The sequence below is a fragment of the Neovison vison genome, chromosome X, assembly GCF_020171115.1.
Source record: "Neovison vison isolate M4711 chromosome X, ASM_NN_V1, whole genome shotgun sequence".
Lineage (NCBI taxonomy): Eukaryota > Metazoa > Chordata > Mammalia > Carnivora > Mustelidae > Neogale > Neogale vison.
In genome coordinates, this window is record NC_058105.1 from 72018794 (window position 1) to 72045873 (window position 27080).

General features: G+C 39.1%; 1 protein-coding gene across 1 annotated transcript in view; it reads right to left on the reverse strand.

The window, feature by feature from the left end:
* Nucleotides 1–27080, reverse strand: part of EDA (ectodysplasin A) — a 491171-nt gene that overhangs the window by 140142 nt on the left and 323949 nt on the right. Inside the window, exon 2 of the mRNA XM_044234674.1 lies at nt 5896–6001. Within this exon, the coding sequence (XP_044090609.1) occupies nt 5896–6001 (106 nt within the window). The remainder of the gene's footprint in view (nt 1–5895; nt 6002–27080) is intronic.

The following is a 27080-nucleotide window of genomic DNA, read 5'->3' on the forward strand; positions in this document are numbered from 1 at the left end:
GCATCAGGAAAATGTTGGCTTCATACAATTAATTTGGAAACTTTCCTTTCCCTTTATTTTTTGGGAATAGTTTAAGAGGATAGGTACTGGGGTGCCTGGGTGCCTCAGTGGGTTAAGGCCTCTGCCTTCGGCTTAGATCATGATCCCAGCGTCCTGGGATCGAGCCCGCGTTGGGCTTTCTGCTCGGAGGGGAGCCTGCTTTCCCCCTCTCTCTCTGCCTGCCTCTCTGCCTACTTTTGATCTCTGTCAAATGAATAAATGAAATCTTAAAAAAAAAAGAGGATAGGTACTAACTCTTCTTTAAATGTTTGGCAGAATTTACCTGTTAAGTCCTTTGGTCCTGGACTTTTGTTTGTTGGGAGTTGTTTTTTTTTTTTTTTTTTAAATTACTGACTCAATTTCATTGCTACTAATTAGTTTATCCAAATTTTGTAACACTTCCTTTTTCAGTTTTTTTTAAAGATTTTTGTTTATTTATTTGACAGAGAGAGAGCACAAGTAGGCAGAGAAGCAGGCAGAGGGAGAGGGAGAAGCAGACTCTGCACTGAGCAGGGAGTCTGATGTGGGACTTGATCCCAGGACCCTGGGATCATAACCTGAGCTAAAGGCAGCTGCTTAACCGACTAAGCCACTCAGGTAACCCTTCTTTCTTTCAGTTTTTAAGGTTATATGTTTCTAGGAATTTATCCTAGAAATTTCTTCTAGGTTGTTCAATTATTGGCATATAATTTTTCATAATATTCTCTTATAATTGTTTGTATTGCTCTGACGCTGGCTGTTATTTGTCCTTCATTTCTGATTTTATTTATTTAAGTAATTTCTCTCTCTCTCTTTGGTGAGTTTGGCTAAAGGTTTATCACTTTTGTTTACCTTTTTAAAAATTATTATGTTCACTTAGTCACCATATAGTATATTATTAGTTTTTGATGTGGTGTTCAAGGATTCATTAGTTGCTTATAACACTCAGTGCTCATCACAACACATGCCCTGCTTAATACCCATTACCCAGTTACCCATCTCCCTCTCCCTTCTGTAACCCTCAGTTTGTTTCCCAGAGTCCAAAGTTTCTCATGGTTTGTCTCTTTCTCTGATTCCTTCCCATTCAGTTTTTCCTCCCTTCCGCTGTTCCTCTGTCCTAGTCCTTATGTTCCACATACAAATAAAAATACATGATAATTGTCTCTCTCTCATTGACTTATTTCAGTTAGCATAACCTCCAGTTCCATGTTATCTGTTCAGAGAATGAGCTCCTAGTTTCAGTGATCTGTTCTATTATTTCTTCAGCCTCTATTTCATTTATTTCTGCTCTAATCTCTATTATTTCCATGCTTCTACTGACTTTGGGCTCTATTTGTTTTTATTTTTCTTGCTCCTTTAGATTAAAGTTTAGGTTGTTTATTTGAGATTTTTCTTGCTTCTTGATGCAGCCCTATATTCCTATAATTTTCCTTCTTAGAATAGTTTTTGCTGCATCTTAACAATTTTGGATCATTGTTTTTCCATTTTTATATGTCTTAATGTATTTTTTATTTTCTCTTTGATTTCTTAAATAAATCATTCATTGTTTAGAAGCACTTTATTTAACCTCCATGTATTTGTGTTCTTTCTAGATTTTTTTCTTATGATTGATTTCTGGTTTCATACCATTGTGGTCAAAAAAGATGCACAATATGATTTCAATATTTTAAAACTTACTGATACTTGGTTTTGTGGCCTAACATGTTATCTATTCTGGAGAATGTGCATTTGAAAAGAATGTGCATTCTGCTGTTTTAGGATGGGATGTTCTAAATATATTGGTTAGGTCCATTTGGTCCAGTGTGTCATTGAAAGCTACTGTTTCCTTGTTGATTTTAGGTTTGGATGACATTGATGTAAGTGGAGTGTTAAAGTCCTCTGTTATTATTGTATTACTGTCCGTTTCTTTTTTATATCTTTTAATAATTACCTTTTACATTTAGATAGTCCTATCTTGGGTCCATAAATATTTAGAATTGTTATATCCTCTTGTTGGATTGCTTCCTTTATCATTATGTGGTGTCTTTTTTTTTTTTTAACAAGGCTTCTTTCTGTGTTTCTTCATTTTTTTGTTTCTTTCTTTCTTTTAAAAGATTTATTTATTTATTTATTTATTTGAGAGAGAGAGAGAGAGAGAGAGAGAGAGAGTGTGTGTGTGTGTGTGTGAGAGAGAGAGAGAGAGAGAGGGGGGGGGAGACAGCGGGTGCACACGGAGAAGTTAAAGGAGAAGCAGACTCCCCACTGAGCAGGGAGCCCAATGTGAGGCTTGATCCCAGGACCCTGTGATCATAAGTTGAGCTGAAGGCAGACGCTCAGCTGACTGAGCCACCCAGGTGTCCCTGTGTAGTGTGCTGTTTCTTGTTACAATCTTTGTCTTTAAGTCTGATATATCTGATAGAACTATTGATACCCTCTTTGCTTCCATTGGTATGGCAAATGTTTTTCCATCCCTCCACTTTCAATCTGCATGAGTCTTTAGGTCTGAAATTAGTCTCTTGTAGGCAGCATTGCTTTTTTATCCATCCAGTCACCTATGTCTTATGATTAGAGCATTTAGTCCACTTACATTCAAAATAATTATAAATGGTGTATACTTAGTACCATTTTGTTACTTGTATTATGTTTTTTCCAGTTATTTTATTTATTTATCTATGTATTTAGTTTTTTTAAAAAAGATCTTATTTATTCATTTTAGAGAGAGAGCAAGAGCAAGCACAGGAGTGGAGAGAGGGTCAGAGGGACAATCAGATTCCCCACTGAGTGGGGAGTCTGATGCTGTGCTTGATCCCAGGACCTTGAGATCATGCCTTGAACAGAAGTCAGATGCTCAACAGACTGAGCCACTCAGGTGCCCCATCTTTAGTTCTTTTCTTTTCCTTTCTTCTCTTGTTCTTTTCTCTTGTGGTTGATTGCTTTATTTAGTGATGTGCTTGGATCCCTTTCTCTATTTTTTGTGTCTCTATTATAGGTTTTTGATTTGTGGTTACCATTATGCTCATATAAAGCATCTTATGCATACAGCAGCCTATATTCAGTTGATAGTCACTTAAGTTTAGACCCATTCTAAACCTCATGCTCCTCCATTTTCACCTGACTGAATTTTTTATTCTTTCTCTGTACCACTTTACCCTGTATTTCCTCTGTTTTTTCTTACCTCAGAAGTGGTAGTTCTACTAGTCCAAAACTGTGGCATCATTCTGGGCTTTTCTCTGTCTTTCGTACTACTTATCTAATCAATCTGACAATCCTGTCAGCTATTCTTTTGAAATCTACCTAGAATCTGACCACTATCTCACCACTCACATGGTCCCCATCCTGGTCTAAAGCAACCTCATCTTTTCCCTGGATTATTGGTATACTCCCCTAACAGGTCACCCTGCTTCTGTTCTTTCTCTCTGCATCTATTTTCTCATTTGATTTTTTATTTGAATTCCAGTATAGTTAATAAACAATATTATATCAGTTTCAGCTGTACAATACAGTGATCAATAATTCCATACCTCACCTGGTGTTTATCATGGCAAATGCCCTCTTTAATCCCCATTTCCCCAGACCTCTACTCTGTAGTAACCATCACATTGTTCTCTATTGTCCGTTTCTTAGTTTGTCTCTTGTTTTTCCTTTGCTCATTTGTTTTTTTTTCTTAAATTTCACATATGAGTGAAAGCCTATGGCATTTTTTTTCTCTGACTTATTTCACTTAGCATTATACTCTCTAGCTCCAGCCGCGTCATTGCAAATGGCAGGATTTCATCACTTTTTATTGCTGAATAATATTCCACTGTATATATACCACATCTTTTTTAACCATTCATCAACTGATGGACAATTGGGTTGTTGCCATATCTTGGCTGCTGTGAATAATGCTGCTGTAAACATAGTGTCCTTGTATTTTTTGAATTAGTGTTCTTGTATTCTTTGGGAAAATACCCCATAGTGGGATTGCTGGATCATAGGGTAATTCTAGTTTTAAATTCTGAGGACTCTCCATACTGATTCCCACAGTAGCTGCACCAGTTTGCATTCCCAACAAAATTGCCTGAAGCTATTTTCAATAACTCAGAAAGAGATATTATGTTAAAACAGGGGCCAGACCTGTCAAGTCTCTGCTCAAAATCCTCCAATTGGTCCCTATTTACATAGTATAAATATCAGAGTGCTCACCTTGTCCTACAAGGTCCGTATTGACTTTGCTCACTGATCTCATGTCCTTCCTACACTTTCTTGCTCACTTTGCTCCTAGCCACACTGATCTTTTTAGAACGTACCAAGAAAATTTCTGCTACAGAGCATTTGTACTTACTATTTCTTCTTTCTCTTCTCCTCAAAATATACATGGGGCCCATACCTTCGTTTCATTCCAATCTCTTCTCAAATGCTCCTTTATTGGAGAGATCTTCCCTGATAACTTCCCAGCACAAAACACACTTTCTTTCCCATTTTCCCTGCTATATTTCCTTCCACAACATTTATCACCATCAAATTTATTTATTTATTGCCTATTTTTTTACACTGTAAGTTAAGCTCATTGAGGGCAAAAAGAAACATCTATTGAGGGTCTTCTATGTGCCAGGTCATTTTCTAGGCCATGGGGATATAAAAGTGAACAAAACAGATAATGCCACTATCCTTCTGGCATTTCCATTATATAATTATAATAAGTTTCTATATTTTCTCAGTAAATATTTGATGAATGCATTGAATAAATATAGCATACACTCAATAGAGTAATAGGAATGGCTCAAATTTAAAGAAAATAAATGGTTCTGTAACTTCCCAGGTGAAAGGCTAGAAATTTATTTGAATCCCAGGACCTCTAGACATTCTATACTCCTACTTCTAAGGTCTCTTGGGTTCCTCTTAAGTATACTGTTTAAAGAAAAATATCTGAAAGACATCCAAATAAGTAAGGAAGAAGCCAAGCTTTCACTCTTTCCAGAAGACATGACACTCTATGTGGAAAACCCAAAAGACTCCACCAAAAATTGATAGAAAGATTCATGCATTCAGTACAGAGAGTAAATGTATTTTGCTGGTGATATTTTGATAGGGGTAGACACATGCTATCTTTAAATCCAGATGGCTTTGCAACAGCCCAGGCTCTGTGTTCCACAAATTCCTGTCCAAGGAGGTACATTCTGTCATTTGATAGAGTGATGTTGAAATAGCATTCAAAGACTCTGCCCAGGAGCTAGTGCAACATCTTGTTATACCCCACAAAGTGCATAGCTAGTCAATTCAAAATTGTTTCACCCTCAGTAAGAAGGGTTCTAATGGCACATCATAAACTTGCTGACAGGGAAATCAACATCATCAACTTTCATTACAAACACCAACAATTTGCCAGGTACTGGGATAGATTCTACAGTTATATAAAGATAAATGAGCCCCTACCCTCAAGGAGCTTACAGATGAGTTCGAAGTTCTAATTCATATTTGAGCATGGTAGCTCATACCAACATTGGCATGAATACCATTGGGATTAACACACCATGTAAGTGCCACCATGACATTCTGTCAATTTCAAGAAAAGGAGTGAATCTTCTTGGTGGCCTTAGTAGATAGATATGGGGTGTCCCCAGAAGAGGTAAGGTCCTTATGGAGTGTGATCTTGAGAGATATAAATGCTACCATGGCTCTCAGATACACTTGAAAGGACTGAAAATATCTGGAGTTGAAGGAGAGAGGATCCTTGTATAGTCAATTCTGTGTCAAGCTATATGGACTGATTTGTAGTTCAGGCTGGAAAAAAAATTCTGTGACCTTTGGTTAATGGACAATATGTGAGAGAGTGAAGCACACATGAGAAGGCAGTGCTTAAAAGGGTACTCCTCATTTATCATAACATGTGATAAAAGATCACCCAAACAGACTTACCATCTGCACCCTCACTGCTTTTGCTTCTTTTATTGCGGCGAACACGCCTACTTTCCTCTTCAGAGTATGATTTTTCTTCAGGGAAGAAGAAATTCAGAAGGGCCATCTACAAAAATAAAAAGGAGATGAGTTAAAGGTTGACCCCCATCAACCAGAGCCAACATAAAAAACTGGCTTTCCTATCATATGATCTCCCTGATATGAGGAAGTGGAGATGCAACATAGGGGGTTTGGGGGGTAGGAAAAGAATAAATGAAACAAGATGGGATCGGGAGGGAGAAAAACCATAAGAGACAATCTCACAAAACAAACTGAGTGTTGCTGTGGGGAGGGGGGTTGAAAGAGGGTGGTGGGGTTATGGACATTGGGGAAGGTATGTGCTATGTTGAGTGCTGTGAAGTGTGTAAACCTGGCGATTCACAGACCTGTACCCCTGGGGCTAAAAATACATTATATATTTATGAAAAAATAAAAAATATTAATTAAAACAAAACAAAACAAAAAAACTGGCTTTCTGTAGATAGTCTAACTTAACCTGAAATCAGTGTATCTGAAACCTGAACCCAACTTCTCTTACACTGTACAAATATATTTAATTTTTTGGAGCATAGCTTAGCTTTATTTTTATTGTAAAACTTTAAATAATATTAAAAATAAAGTAAAAATCACAAGAATCTCATCTCTCCTAGATAACCACCATTATATTTCTATACATATATTTTTTACATAACAGATTATTTTCATTTGGTTTTATACTTTTCATACCCTGTTTTCTTCATTCAAAAATATATTTTCTATTGTCCAAGGAATCTGTGTCTTCATGTTTAATGACTATATTGTATTTCATGATAAGGATGTACCATCATTGCCACCAGTTGTTATTATTATCTAACACATAGTGTAGAATTGGTCTCAGGAGAATTTAGTGATTCAGCACTTACATATAATATCCAGTGCTCATCCCAACAAGTTCCCTCTTTAGTGCCCATCACCCATTTAGCCCATCCCCCCACTGACCTCCCCTCAGTCTTTTCCCTATCACTTTCAATTTCTTATGGTTTGCCTCCCTCTCTGTTTTTATCTTATTTTTCCTTCCTCTTCCCTGTGTTCATCTGTTTTGATTCTTAAATTCCATATATGAGTGCAATCATATGACATTTGTCTCTGACTGACTTATTAATACACTGTAGTTCCATCCCCGTTGCTGCAAATGGCAAGCTTTCATTCTTTTTGATTGCTGAGTAATATTTCATTGAATATATATACCACATCTTCTTTGTCCATTCATCAGTCAATGGACATTTGGACTCTTTCCATAATTTGGCTATTGTTGATAGTGCTGCTATAAATACTGCTAAAACACAGGGTGCATGTGCCCCTTTGAATCAGGACTTTTGTATCCTTTGGATAAATACCTAGTAGTACAATTTCTGGGTGGTAGGGGAGTTTTATTTTTAACTTTTTGAGAACCTCCATACTGTTTTCCAGAGTGGCTCTACAAGTTTGCATTCCCAGGGTTCCTCTTTCTCTGCATCCTGGCCAACATCTGTTGTTTACTATACTGTTAATTTTAGCCATTTAGAAGAGGTGTGAGGTGGTATCTCATTGTGGTTTTGAATTGTATTTCCCTGATGATGAGTGATGTTGAGCATCTTTTCATGTTTGTTAGCTGTCTCAATATCTTCTTTAGTGAAATATCTGCTCATGTCTTCCACCCATTTCTTAACTGGATTTTCTTATTTTGGGGGTATTAAGTTTGATAAGTTCTTTCTAGGTTTTGGATACTAGCCCTTTATCAGATATGTCATTTGCAAATATGTTGTCCCATTCCACTGGTTGCCTTTTAGTTTTATTGATTGTTTCCTTTGCTGTGAAGAAGCTTTTTATCTTGATGAGGTCCCAATAGTTCATTGCTTTTGTTCTCTTGCCTCCAGAGACATGTCTAGTAAGGATTTGCTGTGGCTAGGGTCAAAGAGCTGGTGCTTATTTTCTCCTCTAGGATTTTTTTTTCAATTTATTTATTTTCAGAAAAACAGTATTCATTATTTTTTCACTGCACCCAGTGCTCCATGCAATCCATGCCCTCTATAATACCCACCACCTGGTACCACAACCTCCCACACCCCCTCCACTTCAAACCCCTCAGATTGTTTTTCAGAGTCCATAGTCTCTCATGATTCACCTCCCCTTCCAATTTACCCCAACTCTCTTCTCTTCCCTAACACCCCTTGGAAAGAACCAAGATGCCCTTCAACGGACGAATGGATAAGGAAGATGTGGTCCATATACACTATGGAGTATTATGCCTCCATCAGAAAGGATGAATACCCAACTTTTGTAGCAACATGGACGGGACTGGAAGAGATTATGCTGAGTGAAATAAGTCAAGCAGAGAGGGTCAATTATCATATGGTTTCACTTATTTGTGGAGCATAACAAATATCTCCTCTAGGATTTTGATGGTTCCCTGTCTTACATTTAGGTTTTTCATCCATTTTGAATTTATTTTATTTTTTAAGGGTTTTATTTATTTATTTGACAGAGAGACAGAAAAAACACAAGCAGGGGCAGCAGCAGAGGGAGAGGGAGCTGCAGACTCCCTGCTGAGCAGGGATTCCCAATGTGGGGCTCAATCCCAGGACCCCGGCATCATGAACTGAGCCGAAGGCAGACACTTAACTGACGGAGCCACCCAGGCACCCCTTGAATTTATTTTTGTGTGTGGGTGTAAGAAATTGGCTCAGTTTCATTCTTCTGTGTGTTGTTGTCCAGTTTTCCCAGCACACTTTGTTGAAGAGACTGTCCTTTTTCCATTGGTTATTCTTTCCTGCTTTATGGAGAATTAGTTGACCAGATAGTTGTGGGTCCTCTGTTCTGTTCCATTGATCTATGTGTCCATTTTTGTGCCAGTACCATGCTGTGTTTATGATTACAGCTTTGTAATACAGCTTGAAGTCTGGGACTGTGATGCCTCCAGCTTTGGCTTCTTTTTCAACATTGCTTTGGATTCTTTTTCAGCATCGCTTTGGCTATTTGGGGTCTTTTGTGGTTCCATACAAATTTTAGGATTGTTTGTTCCAGCTCTGTGAAAAATGCTCGTGGTATTTTGATAGGGGTTGCACTGAATGTGTAGATTGCTTTGGGTAGTATAGACATTTTAACAATATTTTTTCTTCCAATCCATGAGCATGGAACGTCTTTTCCCACTTCTTTGTGTCATCTTCAGGTTCTTTCATCAGTGTTTCATAGTTTTCAGAGTACAGATCTATTACCACTTTGGTTAGGTTTATTCCAAGGTGTCTTATGATTTTAGATGCAATGGTAAATGGGATCTACTCCTTGATTTCTCTTTCTGGCACTTCATTATTGGAGTATAGAAATGCAACAGATTTTGGTATGATGATTTTATATCCTGACTCTGTACTGAATGCATGAATCTTTCTATCAATTTTTGGTGGAGTCTTTTGGGTTTTCCACATAGAGTGTCATGTCTTCTGGAAAGAGTGAAAGCTTGGCTTCTTCCTTGCCCATTTGGATGCCATTTATTTATTTATTTATTTACTGATGTTGTTTTCTGATTGATGAGGCTAGGACTTCCAGTACTATGTTGACAGCATTGATGGGAATAAACATCCCTGTTGTATTCCTTACCTTAGGGGAAAAGCTCTCAGTTTTTCCCCATTGAGGATGATGTTAGCTGTGGTTCTTATATGGCCTTTATTATGTTGAGCTATGTTCCTTCTACACCTACTTTATTGAGGGATTTCATCAAGAAAGTATGCTGTACTTTGTCAAATGCTTTATCTGAATCTATTGAGAGGATCACATGGTTCTTGTACTTTCTTTTATTAATGTACTGTAACACATTGATTGATTTGTGGATGTTGAACCAGAGTTGCAGTCCAAGGATAAATCCCATTTGGTCATGGTGAGTAATCTTTTTTTTTTTTCTCATTTTTTCCCCAATTTATTTATTTTCAGAAAAACAGTATTCATTATTTTTTCACCACACCCAGTGCTCCATGCAAGCCGTGCCCTCTATAATACCCATCACCTGGTACCCCAACCTCCCACCCCCCCCCCCCCGCCACTTCAAACCCCTCAGACTGTTTCTCAGAGTCCATAGTCTTTCATGGTTCACCTCCCCTTCCAATTTACCCAAATTCCCTACTCCTCTCTAACGCCCCTTGTCCTCCATGCTATTTGTTATGCTCCACAAATAAGTGAAACCATCTGATAATTGACTCTCTCTGCTTGACTTATTTCACTCAGCATAATCTCTTCCAGTCCCGTCCATGTTGCTACAAAAGTTGGGTATTCATCCTTTTTAAGGGAAGTTCCCTTTGACTCTTGAAGTTGAATGCTTGCTTCCTTCCCCAGATTAGGGAAGTTTTCAGCTATAATTTGTTCAAATAAACCTTCTGCCCCCTTTCCTACCCTTCTTCTGGGACTCCTATGATATGGATATTATTGTGCTTTGTGGAATTGGTGAGTTCCCTAAATCTATGTTCATGATCTAATAGGGGCTTTCCCTCTTCTTTTCAGCTCCATTACTTTCCATAATTTTATCTTCTCTCTGTCACCTATTTGTTCCTCTACTTCTCCCATCCTCATTGTGATTACATCCAGTTGATTTTTCATCTTAGTTATACCATTTTTTATTTTGGTCTGATTAGTTTTTAGGTCTTTTATCTCTGCATCAAGGGTTTCTCTGGTGTCTCCTATGCTTCTTTCAAGCCTGGCTCATAGCCTTATGACATTTTTTCTAAATTCTTATTCAGATATATTGCTTATGTCTATTTTGAGCAAATCCCTGGCTATGATTTCTTCTTGATCTATCTTTTGAGAATTCCTCCATCTTGTCATTACATCTAGGTTTCTGCTTTCTCTGTATTATGAAAGCTCATTATATTTTCTGCTCTTGAGAGTAATACTATATTAAGAAGGTGTCATACAGAAGATGGCGGGGAAGTAGGAGGAGGCGCCCTTTCAACCTGTACCCTAAAGTGAGCTGATTATCTTCCAAAGAACTCCGCGATCACCCACGAAATCAGCCTGAGATCCGAATTATACACGTCTGGATCTCTACTGGAGCAGAAGAAGCCAGTGGGCAGGTAAAGCAGAATGGAAAAGTCGGATTGATATCGGAAGATAAACAAAAGGGGGAGGGAGCCACCAGAGGCGACCCATTGGAAAGTAATATCCCAATACGAGAGTGCCCTGCACTTGGGGACCAGCATTAACTCGGGAGTCTGGTAGAAAGCACTCAAAAAGAGCAAAGGATCACCGGGGGGGAAATTGCGGGAATCGGGGTGTTAGGGTCAGGGCTTAAGTCCCCAGACCCAGGACAGCCACCCCTGGCACAGAGCCAGAGAGTGCGGCAGAGAAACCAGGTCTCGGTCCCTGAACCACCAGTACGCCCGAGAGTGGCGCCTGGCTCCCGTGAGGGGCTGGGAGCCTCGCCAGCCAACAGAAGCACAGCAGTTCCCACGTGAGTGCCCTGCCGTGCATCAGAGTCCGAGTTGTGCCCCGTGCCCTCCCCTGAGAGAGGTGCACACAGGCACCAGCCGGGTGCTCTCGGTCCGGAAAGACCAGGCACTCCCAGCCCGGGCCAGCGGGAAAATTTAAGTGTGTGATCACTGCTTGGAACTTCTCTGGCAGTCTGGAGCTGCCCAGACAGCCACTGCTGCCGTGGTTTTGGGTACAAGCAAAAAATCCTGAGTCCCCAGGGACCGCGACTAGGGGGAATTGCTCTGCCAGCGGCCAAGGGGGGATTTATTTGGGCTCTGCAGCCAGACTGAGGCTTCTCTCTGAGAGGGAGGTCAGGGTGCTGTTTGCTTTCCTCTAAACCTACAAAAACCATCAAAAGCAGTCAAGGTGAGAGAGAAAAACAAAAGTGAACAACTATAAAAACCTCCAGAGAGGGGTGCCTGGGTGGCTCAGTGATTTAAGCCTCTGCCTTCAGCTCAGGTCATGATCTCAGGGTCATGGGATCGAGCCCCACATCGGGCTCTCTGCTCAGCAGGAAGCCTGCTTCCCCCTCTCTCTCTGCCTGCCTTCTGCCTACTTGTGATCTCTCTCTGTCTATCAAATAAATAAATAAAAATCTTTAAAAAAAAAAAAAAAACCTCCAGAGAACAAAAGCCTGAAAAAAACAGTTTCCTCATAGCCCACCCCCTTGAGGGGGGCGGGGGGACTTAACTGGGAGAACATCATTGACTGAAAACCCACATGGCAGGCCCCTGCCCCAGAAAACCAACCAGGAAAGGAAAAAAAAAAAAAAGACGACAAGAGAACAATCACCACTACTTCAGAGGACAATTTTTATAATTAATTCGATCCTACTATTTTGGCTAATTTTTTTATATAGTTAATTTTTTATTATTATATAGATAATTTTTTAACCTCTTTACCGTCACAGTGAGATGTCCAGTACATCAAATTCCATAACCTTCTAACCTGAACTTTTTGATACATACACCTGTGTTTTCCTTTTGCATTTCTATTTTTTAAATTTCTTTTTTTTAAAATTTTAGTTTAGTTTAGTCTAGTTTATTCCTTTTTTAAATTTTTATTTTCTAATATTCATATAGAGTTAAACTTCAAGGTAGTCCCCTTTCCCCAATCAATGCCACCCCTATAGGTAAACCAATTCCCAATCCCCCCTTATCTTAGGAAAGTTGAGTACTTTAACAAAGATATCAAGATACACCCAGGAAGAATCAAAACAACCTTCCTCACCCACACTGAGAATTTACAACCACTCTCCCATCTTTTTCTTCCACCAGTATTTCTGTGTTTTTGTTTGTCCTGATAGTATATAATTCTTACACTCAGGGTTCTTTTTGACGAGGTTCTTCCTTTATTTGCATATATATATGCATATATATATATTTTTTTCTCTTGTCATATACTTTTATCAGTCTTTTTGTTTGTCTGTGTCTGTTTGTATACTTCATAAATCTTACCTTGGGGCCCATTTGGGCTGAACCCTCTCTTTTATCTCACCTTTCTTTCCTGTCTCTCTCCCTCTCTCTCTTTTTTTTTCCTTTTCTTTTTCCTCTCATTTGGGTGGGGAACCCTGATTGCTCAGAAGCATTCCAGGGTGCACCTGGACTGCACCACAGTCGATAAACCCAGCAACACCCATTCAGCCATCTCTCACCAAAATGACTAGGAGGAGGAATGCCCAACAAAAGAAAAATACAGAGGATGGACCTTCTGCAACAGAGCTAATGGCTATCAACATAGACAATATGTCGGAAAGAGAATTCAGGCTAACAATTATCCAAGCAATAGCTAGGTTGGAAAAAGCCATGGGTGACCAAATGGAATTGATTAGGGCCAAACTGAAAATGACCAGAGATCATGTTTTCAATATTAGGGAAGAGCTGAAAGCTACCAGGGATGAGCTTCACAATGCTCTCAATGAGTTCCAATCTAAACTAAATTCTCTCAACGCTAGAGTAACTGAGAAAGAAGATAGAATTAGTGATCTGGAGGACAAACAGATAGAGAGAAAGGATCAGGAGGAAGCCTGGAACAAACAGTTTAGAAGCCACGAAAACAGAATCAGGGAAATAAATGATGCCATGAAACATTCCAATGTCAGAATTATTGGAATCTCTGAAGAGGAGGAGAAAGAAAGAAGCCTAGAAGATATAGTGGAACAAGTTCTTCATGAAAATTTTCCCAATCTCACGAATGGAACCAGCGTTCATGTACTAGAGCCCGAAAGGTTTCCCCCCAAGATTACAGATTCTTGAAAGTCCTCGAAACACCTAATAGTAAGAATGAAGAATTAAAATTGTAGGCAGAACCTCTTGAAAGCAGCTAGGACAAAGAAGATCCTTATGTACAGAGGAAAGCCCATCAGAATAATGTCAGACCTGTCCACAGAGACCTGGCAAGCCAGAAAGGGCTGGCAAGATATATTCAGGGCACTGAATGAGAAGAACATGCAGCCAAGAATACTTTATCCAGCAAGACTGATATTCAAAATGGATGGAGAGATAAAGAGTTTCCAGGACCGGCAAGGCTTAAAAGACTACGCAACCACCAAGCCGATACTGCAGGAAATATTAAGGGGGCTTCTTTAAATGAGGAAAAAGCCCAAGAATAGCATTGAACAGAAATATAGAGACAATCTACAGAAAGAAAGACTTCAAAGGCAACACGATGTCAATAAAAACGTATCTATCAATAATCACCCTCAATGTGAATGGCCTAAATGCGCCCATAAAATGACACAGGGTTGCAGACTGGATAAAACGACAGGACCCATCCATATGTTGTCTACAAGAGACCCATTTTGAACCACCCAGAAAGAAAGTGAAGGGATGGAAAAGCATCTTTCATGCTAATGGGCCTCAAAAGAAGGCTGAGGTAGTGATTCTCATATCAGACAAATTAGATATTAAACTAAAGACTGTAGTTAGAGATACAGAAGGACACTACATCATTCTTAAAGGAACTATCCACCAAGATGATCTAACAATTGGAAATATCTATGCCCCCAATATGGGAGCAGCCAATTACATAAGAAAACTGTTAATCAAGATAAAGAGTCATATGGGTATGAATACACTAATCGTTGGAGATCTTAACACGCCTCTCTCAGAAATAACAGATCATCGAAGCAGAAAATCAATAAAGAAACAAGAGCATTGAATGACACATTGGACCAGATGGACCTCATAGATATATACAGAACATTCCACCCTAAAACAATAGAATACTCATTCTTCTCAAGTGCACACAGAACCTTCTCCAGAATAGACCACATACTGGGTCACAAATCAGGACTCAACCGATACCAAAAGACTGAGATTATTCCCTGCACATTCTCAGATCACAACGCTTTGAAACTGGAGCTCACTCACAAGGAAAAGTTCAGAAGGAACTCAAACACCTGGAAGTTAAAGACCACCTTGCTTAAGAATGGTTGGATCAACCAGGAGATCAAGGAAGAACTGAAACAATTCATGGAAACCAATGACAATGAAGACACTTTAATCCAAACCCTATGGGATAGAGCAAAGGCAGTCCTAAGGGGGTAATACATAGCTATCCAAGCCTCCCTCAAAAAAAATTGAAAAATCCAGAACACAGCAGCTGTCTCTACACCTTAAAGAACTGGAGAATCAACAACAAATCAAACCAACTCCACAAATAAGAAGGGAAATCATCAAGATTAGAGCTGAGATCGATGAGGTAGAAACCAGAGATAGAGTAGAATGTATCAATGAAACTAGAAGCTGGTTTTTTGAAAGAATCAATAAGATCGATAAACCATTGGCGACACTAATCCAAAAGAAAAGAGAGAAAGCCCAAATACATAAAATTATGAATGAAAAGGGAGAGATCACAACGAACCACCAAGGAAGTAGAAACAATCATCAGAAGTCATTATCAACAGTTACATGCCAATAAGCTAAGCAACCTAGATGAAATGGATGCATTCCTGGAAAACTATAAACTCCCAAAATTGAATCAGGAAGAAATTGACAACCTGAATAGACCAATATCTAGTAACGAGATTGAAGCGGTGATCAAAAACCTCCCCAAAAAAGAAGAGCCCAGGACCTGATGGATTCCCTGGGGAATTCTACCAAACTTTCAAAGAAGAAATAACACCTATTCTCCTGAAGCTGCTTCAAAAAATTGAAGCAGAAGGAAAACTTCCTGACTCTTTCTATGAAGCCAGTATTACCCTGATCCCCAAACCAGGCAAAGACCCTACCAAAAAGGAGAATTTCAGACCAATATCGCTGATGAATATGGATGCTAAGATTCTCAACAAGATCCTAGCAAACAGAATCCAACAGCACATTAAAAAGATTATCCACCATGACCAGGAGGGATTCATCCCTGGGCTACAAGGATGCTTCAACATTCGCAAATCATTCAGTGTGATAGAACAAATTAATATGAGAAGAGAGAAGAACCACATGGTCCTCTCAATTGATGCAGAAAAAGCATTTGACAAAATCCAGCATCCATTCCTGATTAAAATGCTTCAAAGTATAGGGATAGAGGGAACATTCCTGAACTTTATCAAAGCTATCCATGAAAGACCCACAGCAAATATCATCCTCAATGGGAAAGAGCTTGTGTCCATCCCGTTGAGATCAGGAACACGACAAGGATGCCTACTCTCACCGCTCTTGTTCAACATAGTATTAGAAGTCCTAGCAACAGCAATCAGACACCAAAGAGAAATAAAATGTATCCAAATTGGCAATGAAGAAGTCGAACTCTCTCTCTCTTTGCAGATGACATGATTCTTTATATGGAAAACCCAAAAGACTCCACCCCCAAACTACTGGAACTCATACAGAAATTCAGCAACGTGGCAGGATACAAAGTCAATGTACAGAAATCAGTGGCTTTCTTAGACACTAATAATGAAAATACAGAAAGGGAAATTAGAGAATCGATTCCATTTACTATAGCACCAAGAACTATAAGATACCTGGGAATAAACCTAACCAAAGAGGTAAAGGACCTGTACTCAAGGAACTACAGAACACTCATGAAAGAAATTGAAGAAGACACAAAAAGATGGAAGACCATTCCATGCTCTTGAATTGGAAGAATAAACATTGTTAAAATGTCTATACTGCCTAGAGCAATGTATACTTTTAATGCTATTCCGATCAAAATTCCACCGGTATTCTTCAAAGAGCTGGAGCAAATAATCCAAAAATTTGTATGGAATCAGAAGAGACCCCGATCGCTAAGGAAATGTTGAAAAACAAAAATAAAACGGGGGGCATCACGTTACCTGATTTCAAGCTTTACTACAAAGCTGTGATCACTCAGACAGCATGGTACTGGCATAAAAACAGACACATAGACCAGTGGAACAGAGTAGAGAGCCCAGATATGGACCCTCAACTCTGTGGTCAAATAATCTTTGACAAAACAGGAAAAAATATACAGTGGAAAAAAGACAGTCTCTTCAATAAATGGTGCTGGGAAAACTGGGCCGCTATATGTAGAAGAATGAAACTCGACCATTCTCTTACACTGTGTACAAAGATAAACTCAAAATGGATAAAAGACCTCAACGTGAGACAGGAATCCATCAGAATCCTAGAGGAGAACATAGGCAGTAATCTCTTTGATATCAGCCACAGCAACTTCTTTCAAGATATGTCTCCAAAGGCAAAGGAAACAAAAGCGAAGATGAACTTTTGGGACTTCATCAAAATCAAAAGCTTCTCCACAGCCAAGGAAACAGTCAAGAAAACAAAGAGGCAACCCACGGAATGGGAGAAGATATTTGCAAATGACAGTACAGACAAAAGGTTGATATCCAGGATCTATAAAGATCTCCTCAAACTCAAAACAGACAATCATATCAAAAAAAGGTCAGAAGATATGGACAGACACTTCTCCAATAAAGACATACAGATGGCTATCAGACAGATGAAAAAATGTTCATCATCACTAGCCATCAGGGAGATTAAAATTAAAACCACATTGAGATATCACCTTACACCAGTTAGAATGGCCAAAATTAGCAAGACAGGAAACAACATGTGTTGGAGAGAATGTGGAGAAAGGGGGAACCCTCTTCCACTGTTGGTGGGAATGCAAGTTTGTGCATCTTCTTTGGAGAACAGTGTGGAGATTCCTCAAGAAATTAAAAATAGAGCTTCCCTATGACCCTGCCATTGCACTACTGGGTATTTACCCCAAAGATACAGATGTCGTGAAAAGAAGGGCCATCTGTACCCCAATGTACCAGCAATGGCCACAGTCTCCAAACTGTGGAAAGAACCAAGATGCCCTTCAACGGACGAATGGATAAGGAAGATGTGGTCCATATACACTATGGATTATTATGCCTCCATCAGAAAGTACGAATACCCAACTTTTGTAGCAACATGGACGGGACTGGAAGAGATTATGCTGAGTGAAATAAGTCAAGCAGAGAGAGTCAATTATCATATGGCTTCACTTATTTGTGGAGCATAACAAATAGCATGGAGGACATGGGGAGTTAGAGAGGAGAAGGGAGTTGGGGGAAATTGGAAGGGGAGGTGAACCATGAGAGACTATGGACTCTGAAAAACAATCTGAGGGTTTTGAAGTGGCGGGGGGGTGGGAGGTCGGGGTACCAGGTAGTGGGTATTATAGAGGGCACGGCTTGCATGGAGCACTGGATGTGGTGCAAAAATAATGAATACTGTTATGCTGAAAATAAAAAATAAATTAAAAAAAAGAAGGTGTCATACACTGTCTAGGGCCTGGCTCTTCAGGATATGTTTCTGGTGTATGCTGTGTGCATGCTGCTGTTGTCTTTTGGCTACTGTTTTTTACAGTTCATTCCTGTGCAGAGTTCCTCCTTGCAGTTTGTGTTTCGACTTTTATATAGGTGTCCTCTAATTTTTTGTTAGGATAAGTCTGATTTAAAAAAAAAAAAAGCTTTATCCAAGAAAAAAGGAAAAGGAACAAAACATCAAACAAACAGACAAACAAAAAACTCTAAGCCTGATTCCAAAGAAAAAGAAACAAGGAAAAAAGAAAAGAAAAAAAGGACCCTGATCCAAAAAAAAGAGAGAAAAGGAAAGAAACCAACAAATGAACAAAAAAACTAGAAGCCTGATTCCAAAGAAGAAAGAAAAAAAATGAAAAAAGAAGGCAATAAAGAACTTTTTAAAAAAGTAGAAAAAAAAAGGAAAAAGAAAGGGAAAAAAAAAGAAAAAAAGAAGCCCGACCCTATTTCCACCAGAAGTAAAACTGACAATTTTGAGTACTCTATGCTCAGTAGACTTATATGTGTGTGGGGGTCAGTGTTGGTCTTGTGAGGCAGAAGCTTGCTGTGCTGCCTCATAGTCAGAACTGCCCTAGTAAAGATGCTTCTGTAGGGTGAAGGGGTCAAGCTTTGCTGTGAGTCTATCCTCCACTGGAGGTGCGCTCTGATGTCTGACTGTGCCAGCAGGTGGGGGAATTGTGTGGGTGGGGATAGATTGCATCACCCCACCTTGTCGTCCCAAGGTAGGGGGAACTCCCAGCCACTGCTGTTCAGGAGGACCTCACAGAAAAGTGAACAATCTCCCTTCCAGTGTCCCAGGCTTTCATCAGATCCCTGCACTTAACCTGTCTGTGCCTGGGCCATTGGCATGCCTGGCCACAGTTCTGTGTTTTATCTTTGGCCAGCGACTGGTATTCAAAACTCCAACTCTTAAGGTACAGGGCAAGATGCTGATATGCTCTCCCTAGAGGAGAGACTTGTAGCACTGTGCTAGGCACGATTCTGTCCCAGAAAAGTAGTCATATGGTCGCCCAGGTGCCAGGAGTCTATGGTGAAGCACAGCAAACAGCTACAACTGTTATCTGCCCTCAGTGCACCTCTGTCGCCTGCTGTTAAATGGCTGCTCAATGGCACCCACCTGGTGGGCCTTTTGTCCTTGGGGAGGCAATATACCCTCTTCCAAATGTACTACAGGAAGGGGAATATTCTCTCCCAGTGTGACCCAGGGGATCCCTGTACCCTGGCATCTTGCACGAACCCTATGTGTTGCTCTCTTGCTCTCTCCCTGAATTCTCTCCATGAAAAGGGCTCTCACTAGCCTCCCCTCCCCAGCACCATGGCATTTTCCTCCCCCAATTCACGTCTCCAAACCTTGCATCTGCCAGTGCTCTCCTTACAATTGTGCAGATTGTTTTCTTATCAGATCAATTTCCTAGTTGTTCAAAAGGATTTGTGTTGATCTAGCTATGTTTGAGGGAAGAGGCAAGCCCTGGGTTCTCCTATCCCACCATCTTAACTCCTCCTCTACCCCAAATCCTTTTACTTCTGATGCATTATTCCAATCATTCCCACCAGGAAATTTTGGTTAATCTCTGAATCCCTTCTCTTCTGCTCCAAATATCTAATAAGTAATCCTTCAAGTCCCATTTCTCCAAATAGTTCTGGAGTTCAGAGAGCTCAGTCACAAATTTCTAACTTCCCTCGCATACTATACTGATGTCTGCCCAGAATTAGACTTCAGGTTGTTCCTCCCTCTGGGACTGCATTATTATACATGCACAACTTTTTCACATTCCTATTTGTGGTGAACTTTTGGTTTGTTCCCAGAATGCTATGCATCCAATTATGATTGGATAGTACCAGTTATGTCAACAGTCTTCTGGGAGTTTGCCATGACATAGCGCACAAGTGCTTCCTTTCCTAGACTCCACAGAACTCCGACAGCACTCACAGTCTATAAGACTCATTTGGTACTTAGTCCTTTACTGTCTTATGATGATCTCTCATAATAATATAATGTTTCATATGTGAATGGGCCTGGTTTCACTAATGATGATCATAGCTTAAATATATAGTTGTTTAGTCAATCATAATCTTGCAGTATAAGTGCTTCTTTGTGGTTAAAAAAATATGCTTGAGGTAAACTGTGGACTGAATAGTAGGATTGAGAATGATTCTAATCCTGACTCTGACACTCGTAGCTGTGTAACCTTGGACAAGTTATCTAAATTTTAATTTTCTCTTCTGTAAATAGGGATAATAATAGTAGTTTGCACATAAAGTAGTTGTAGGGTTACTACAGAATCCAGAATCCAGCATTTAATATGCACTCAATAAATGTTAGTATTACTATTATTAAAATTAATCTCCAGTTAACACTGATTAGATAGTTTGAGGGTTAAAAAAGAGGAAATAAATCTGCATTTTCATCCTAGTGTTAGTTCAAAAAACAATTCCAGAACACTCATGTCTGCTGCATCTCTGATTAATAGAAAAACAAAATGGGTGGGACTTAAGAAGGCCTTACCATTCTACACAAACTTTCTTCAAAATCCCGTGATTTACTATTTACATAGAACAATTATACCCAATAGCCATACATGATTAGTGTCTTGCAGAATATATTCATGTATTACATATAAAATTAATAAATGAATATACAGATAATCTCCAACTTGCCATAGGGTTGTATTTAAAAATATTTAGGTTGATCTATATGAAATTATTTTTTTGTATCCAAAATGCTTGAATATCAATAACTTCACACAGTTCAACTGAGCAGTATTTTTAAATCATTTGATTGGAATTTAAAATGGATTTTCCTGTAGAATCAACTTAATAAAGTCTGTCAGGGTTTCCAAATAAAGCCCATAAATAGTTACTTAACCTATAATATAAACAAGCTATCATACTACTAATAATATAAACCCAAACCGCTATTTACAATAAAATCTCAATCATTTGCAACTCTAGAAGAACAAGTCACCCCGGATAAAGAGTTTTCTTGATAACTTTGCTGAAACTTCAGCTATTTGGAGAGAAACATATCTACAATCTATGATTTAATTGAGGGTTTACTGAATATGTATAAGACTATTTACTTGTATAGTAAATGGCCCCAGTCCACTACAGTTTTAAGTTTTTAAAAAGTATAACTGTATTACAGAGCAATACATACTTTGTTAGAATTGTACAGTTCTCTGAGAGCAAGGAAAAAGCATCTTATACAGACTGGGAGTGGACAAGTTTTCTTGGAGGAGGTGCTACCTCTGAGTCCTGAAGGATGTTGAAGATTCAGTGGTGAATGGGAAGCCAAAAAGGAATTCCAGGCTTTGTTTAGAAGTTCAAAGGAAAGAGAATGGCAGTTTTTGAAAACACAAGTACCTTAGAATAGATGAAATGAGGTGGGGTGGGATGGCAAAAAATGAGCCAAGAGACATTAAATAAGGGCCAGATCATGTTAAGAAATTTGGGTTTTATCCTGCAAGAGGGGGTATCCTCTGAAGGTTTTTCCTTTGTAAAGTTTTGTACCTTATGAAAATCTGAACTATAATTTATAGACAGCAAAATGCACACATTTTTAACATACAGTTTAAGGAGTTTTGAAAAACATACACACCTTTGTAACTACCACCAAAATCAAGATATAGTACATTTCCATCACCCCAGAATTTTCCTTTGTGACCCTTCCAGTCATTCTTCAGCTCTATCTCCTAATCCAGGAAACCGCTGTTTTTGTTTCTATCACCATAACTTAGTTTTTCTCATTCTAGAACTTTAAGTATATGGAATCATGCAATATGATTGACTTATTTTTGTGTGTTGTTTCTGCCTTTCAACATAATGTCTATGAAACTTATCCATGTTCTTTTGGGTATCAGTAGTTCCTTCCTTTTTATTGCTGAATAGTATTTTGTTGTATGGATATACCACAATTTTTTTTTCAATTTATTTATTTTCAGAAAAACATTATTCATTCTTTTTTCACCACACCCAGTGCTCCATGCAATCTGTGCCCTCTATAATACCCACCACCTGGTACACCAACCTCCCTCCCCTCCCACTTCACACCCCTCAGATTGTTTTTCAGAGTCCATAGTCTCTCGTGGTTCACCTCCCCTTCCAATTTACCCCAACTCCCTTCTCCTCCTAACACCCCTTGTCCTCCATGCTATTTGTTATGCTCCACAAATAAGTGAAACCATATGATAATTGACTCTCTCTGCTTGACTTATTTCACTCAGCATAATCTCTTCCAGTCCCGTCCATGTTGCTACAAATACCACAATTTTTAATGCATTCATCTATTGAGGGACATTTGGGTTATTCCGGTTTGGGGATATTATGAATGAAGTTGACATGAGCATTTATGTATGAGTCTTTCTGGGGACATCTATTTTCATTTTTCTTGGGTAAACACCCCAGGGTAGAACTTCTGGTTTATATGGTATGTATTTGTTGTGAGGAACTGCTAAACTGTTTTCCAGAATACCTGTACCACTTTATACTCCCATCAGCCATGTATGAGAGTTCAGATTCTGTGCATCTTTACTATACTTGACATTGTCAGTATTTTAAATTTTAACCATTCTTGTGGATATAGTATTTCATTGTGGTTGGTTTTTGAATTCTTAACTTTTTAAAATGCTTTTTTTCTCTTGCTGTCAACTATCAGATTTCACTTCACCTACCTATAACATCTTTTCCAGTCCCTTTAAATTTACTGCTTATAATCTGCTATAGGCTTGACATCTTGTTAAAACTAATTAGAATAATGTACAAACAGAATAAACAGGCAGTCAGTGCATTTTTGAATGGCTTTTCCAGTAAGTAAAATACATATTCTCTGGCAGTTTAGAGGCCATTTGTTTACTGCTTGATTCCTGGTTGTGATCTGGATAGGTGAATTTGTCTAGGTAAGTGAGTTTTACAGAGTATGTTATAGTATATGCCATTTCTAGGGGGAAAGGTATTTTGAAGTCCAGATGGAGACCCTCCTTGCCATCACCAACTATATTCCAGACTTTTTTTTTTCATATTCTGTGTTCCCTCATGGTCTCAGTTTCTGTGGGTGTTCTGGTAGGGCCTCTAGCACATTCTTGTATCATGGTGGTCATAGTAGGAGAATATGCTCATATATTAATTGTTCCAAAGGGTCTGATGGGAGTTTGTGAGAACTCAAGCTTCCAGAGGAGGAAGTCTAAGGGAGAAACAAACTCCTTCAGATAGCAGAAACAACCGTAGCTTCCACGGGTATTAGGAGTAGCTTAAAGTCCCTTAAGAGAGGCTGCTGATGTGTATAGAACACTCATAAATCATGTTTATTAGAAGGGTATGGACTGTATATGAAAATGTTTTAAATATAGTTTCTATTTTCTCAATAAAAAACAGATGAAAACAACATGAAACACTACTTAAGCTGAAAGAGGATCCCTATTCATAATGCCCTTATTTGAGTCTCAATTAGAGGTAGGATGAGAAACTATATTCTGTTTAGTACTATGGCAAAGACAAAAATCAGTGACTGCTCATACAAAAAGTCTAGTATTATAGCTTGAGTTTTGCATTCATTAGCAAGGCCTCCAGAGGCAAGGTGAAGAATATGAACAAAACAGCCTTCACTCTTTGAATATTGCTTTCCTATTGCATAAGGAGGAGGTCACAGCTGGACATTTTGCTCAAGGGAAAAAAATCTAATTCTTGGGCGCCTGGGTGGCTCAGTGGGTTAAGCCGCTGCCTTTGGCTCAGGTCATGATCTCAGGATCCTGGGATCGAGTCCCGCATCAGGCTCTCTGCTCAGCAGGGAGCCTGCTTCCTCCTCTCTCTCTCTGCCTGCCTCTCTGCCTACTTGTGATCTCTCTCTGTCAAATAAATAAATAAAATCTTTATTTTTTTTAAATTATTATTTATTTATTTATTTTCAGAAAAACAGTATTCATTATTTTTTCACCACACCCAGTGCTCCATGCAAGCCGTGCCCTCTATAATACCCACCACCTGGTACCCCAACCTCCCACCCCCCCCGCCACTTCAAACCCCTCAGATTGTTTTTCAGAGTCCATAGTCTCTCATGGTTCACCCCCCCTTCCAATTTACCCAAATTCCCTACTCCTCTCTAACGCCCCTTGTCCTCCATGCTATTTGTTATGCTCCACAAATAAGTGAAACCATATGATAATTGACTCTCTCTGCTTGACTTATTTCACTCAGCATAATCTCTTCCAGTCCCGTCCATGTTGCTACAAAAGTTGGGTATTCATCCTTTCTGATGGAGGCATAATACTCCATAGTGTATATGGGCCACATCTTCCTTATCCATTCATCCGTTGAAGGGCATCTTGGTTCTTTCCATAGTTTGGCGACTGTGGCCATTGCTGCTATAAACATTGGGGTACAGATGGCCCTTCTTTTCACGACATCTGTGTCTTTGGGGTAAATACAAAAAAATCTAATTCTTTACACTTTATTAACTGATTACACCTTTGTTTCCTATGGTAAAATTACATGGTAAACAGCACCTGCAGATTACAGGTATCTCAGCTGGAAACAATTCGTTAACAGTGAGACATGAGGGGTATACCCATTACTGCTAGTGACTTTCCAGATACTGGTACATATTTTTTTCCAATATCTAAACCAACAAAATTATTGGGTACTTTTCTGTCCTTTTACCATGACACAGAATAAATTTAATTTATTTTATGTTTTATGGTTAATGTACTTGATTATATGGATAATTCATAGAAAATTATTCATAAACTTCTTGAGAGTTAAAGGCACATAGTAGGACCATAATAAATACCTACCTGTTGGAAGAATAATAGGACTATCAATAAACCATTCCTTAAAGCCAGAATCTTACTGGACCCTAATTGGGCCTATTTCTTAGGGCTAATCATGGCAAGGTAGACTAAAAACTCACTAAAAACTATTGACAGTAATAAAATCAAAGGGATCTTGAGAGTGAGAGACTTGGTAGGTCAATGGCTCTCATACTTTGTTGTGTATCAGAATCACTAGGTATGGGTGTTAAAATGCAGCCTCTTCCTCTCCAAATTTAGATTGAACAGGCTGAGGTGAGACACTAGAGTCTGACTTTTCAGCTTGCTCACTATGGGATTTTAATGCATGAGGTCCCTGAACCACATTTAGAGAAACTGCTATATTGTATATTACTTAACTGGTTCATCTGGAGACTGAAAAGTCTGTCTTCTTTTGCTACTGCTAAAATGGGGCGCTCATACAGATTATGGTTTTCAATTTTTATTCTGTCATTCCTAGAGTTAATGTGTTTATAGAAACCGGTACTTCATCTTTTTCAAGAGGAGATGGGTACCTACCAGGATTTCTAAAATTGGTAAATCACTGGTTTTTAAGGATTTATCTTTCAATGTTCTTAAGTCTGTTTTGCTTATTGCAACCACTGCAATTACTCCATCACCCATCAGAAATCATCAGGGACCTTTAAATAAATAAAATATAACTATTTATACCCTGAGGTATTTAACAAAATCTCCAGGTGATTCTACCATGGAAAGTTGTGAGTGTCTCAGGACCAATGAGTGAAGTAGGATTGCCCAAACTAGTTTGATGAGTATGTCATGGATACAAAATGAATACAGAAGCTGGCACTGAACACACTTCCAATCTTATAAAAACCCTTAGCATGCTCTGATTTTCAAGAAAAGGTCTGGAGATGGTCACTCAGGGTATTGTTGTTTGCTGAGTAAGAATTGAGTCTTACCATATGGAAGACAGTGAATTAGATACTATCTTTAACATATACAGACAAAAAACACACATCCCCAGTTGCTTTATAGTACAGTGACAGCACTACATAACAGGAGATAGTAAAGTTTTAAAAAGCAGTGTGACAAGGAGAGAAGCACAATATGTTCCGGTTGCTGAACGGAGTGTGCCAGCTGCTGAGAGCAAACAAACAAGAGCACTCAACATTGGTCACAGCATTTCATGGAAGCTGCCCCAGTGGGGTGGGGCTAGAGATGGCAGCAATCAGCCCAAATGCCGAAGGAAATTGGCACCTTGGACATCTCTGGTGTGAGTGCCAGGGATTGCCATCCCCTGTTGTAAATATGTCTGATGATGACTGAAATTATGTAGTAAAGCTAAACATGGAACCCAAACATAATCAACAGTTTTCAATAGAGCTAAAAGTAGTCACTGAATTCTGCTTCCTAGGTAGTTTGACTTAAAAATCACTATCCAGGGGCACCTGGGTGGCTCAGTGGGTTAAACCGCTGCCTTCGGCTCAGGTCATGATCTCAGGGTCCTGGGATCGAGTCCCGCATCGGGCTCTCTGCTCAGCAGGGAGCCTGCTTCCTCCTCTCTCTCTGCCTGCCTCTCTGCCTACTTGTGATCTCTCTCTGTCAAATAAATAAGTAAATAATCTTTAAAAAAGTCACTATCCATCCAATGCAAAGTAACTGGAAAGTAGAAAGAATAAAAAAGAACAGTATCTTTGTTTGAGGAGATTACCATAGCAAGAAATTATAGGACAAACCAGTTCAATCTCTGGTTTTTCTTACCTCCCAGTTTTGGGCTTATGGATCACCTAACACTTGCCAAATAATGCCTCCCATATCGTAAATAGTAATTTTTCCTTCCATTGATAAGAAGCTCCTTAAAGGAACATGTCCTCTGAACAAGGTGAAATCTGTGTAAGATGCACATCAAGGGGAAAGATGAGTTATTTCAAACACACAACTACTAACACAAAGGGGGGAAATGGGCTCCTTCTATGATCATCTGTTTCTAGGTTCAGTTCTATTCCTAATATCCAGAACAAAGCTGGAAGTATAGAAGCTTACTGAACTGATTCTCATCAATGGTCGAAGTAAGTTGTGTCGAACTTTTGTATGACTTTGAAATCCATAACCACCACAGATGTCAATTTACCTCA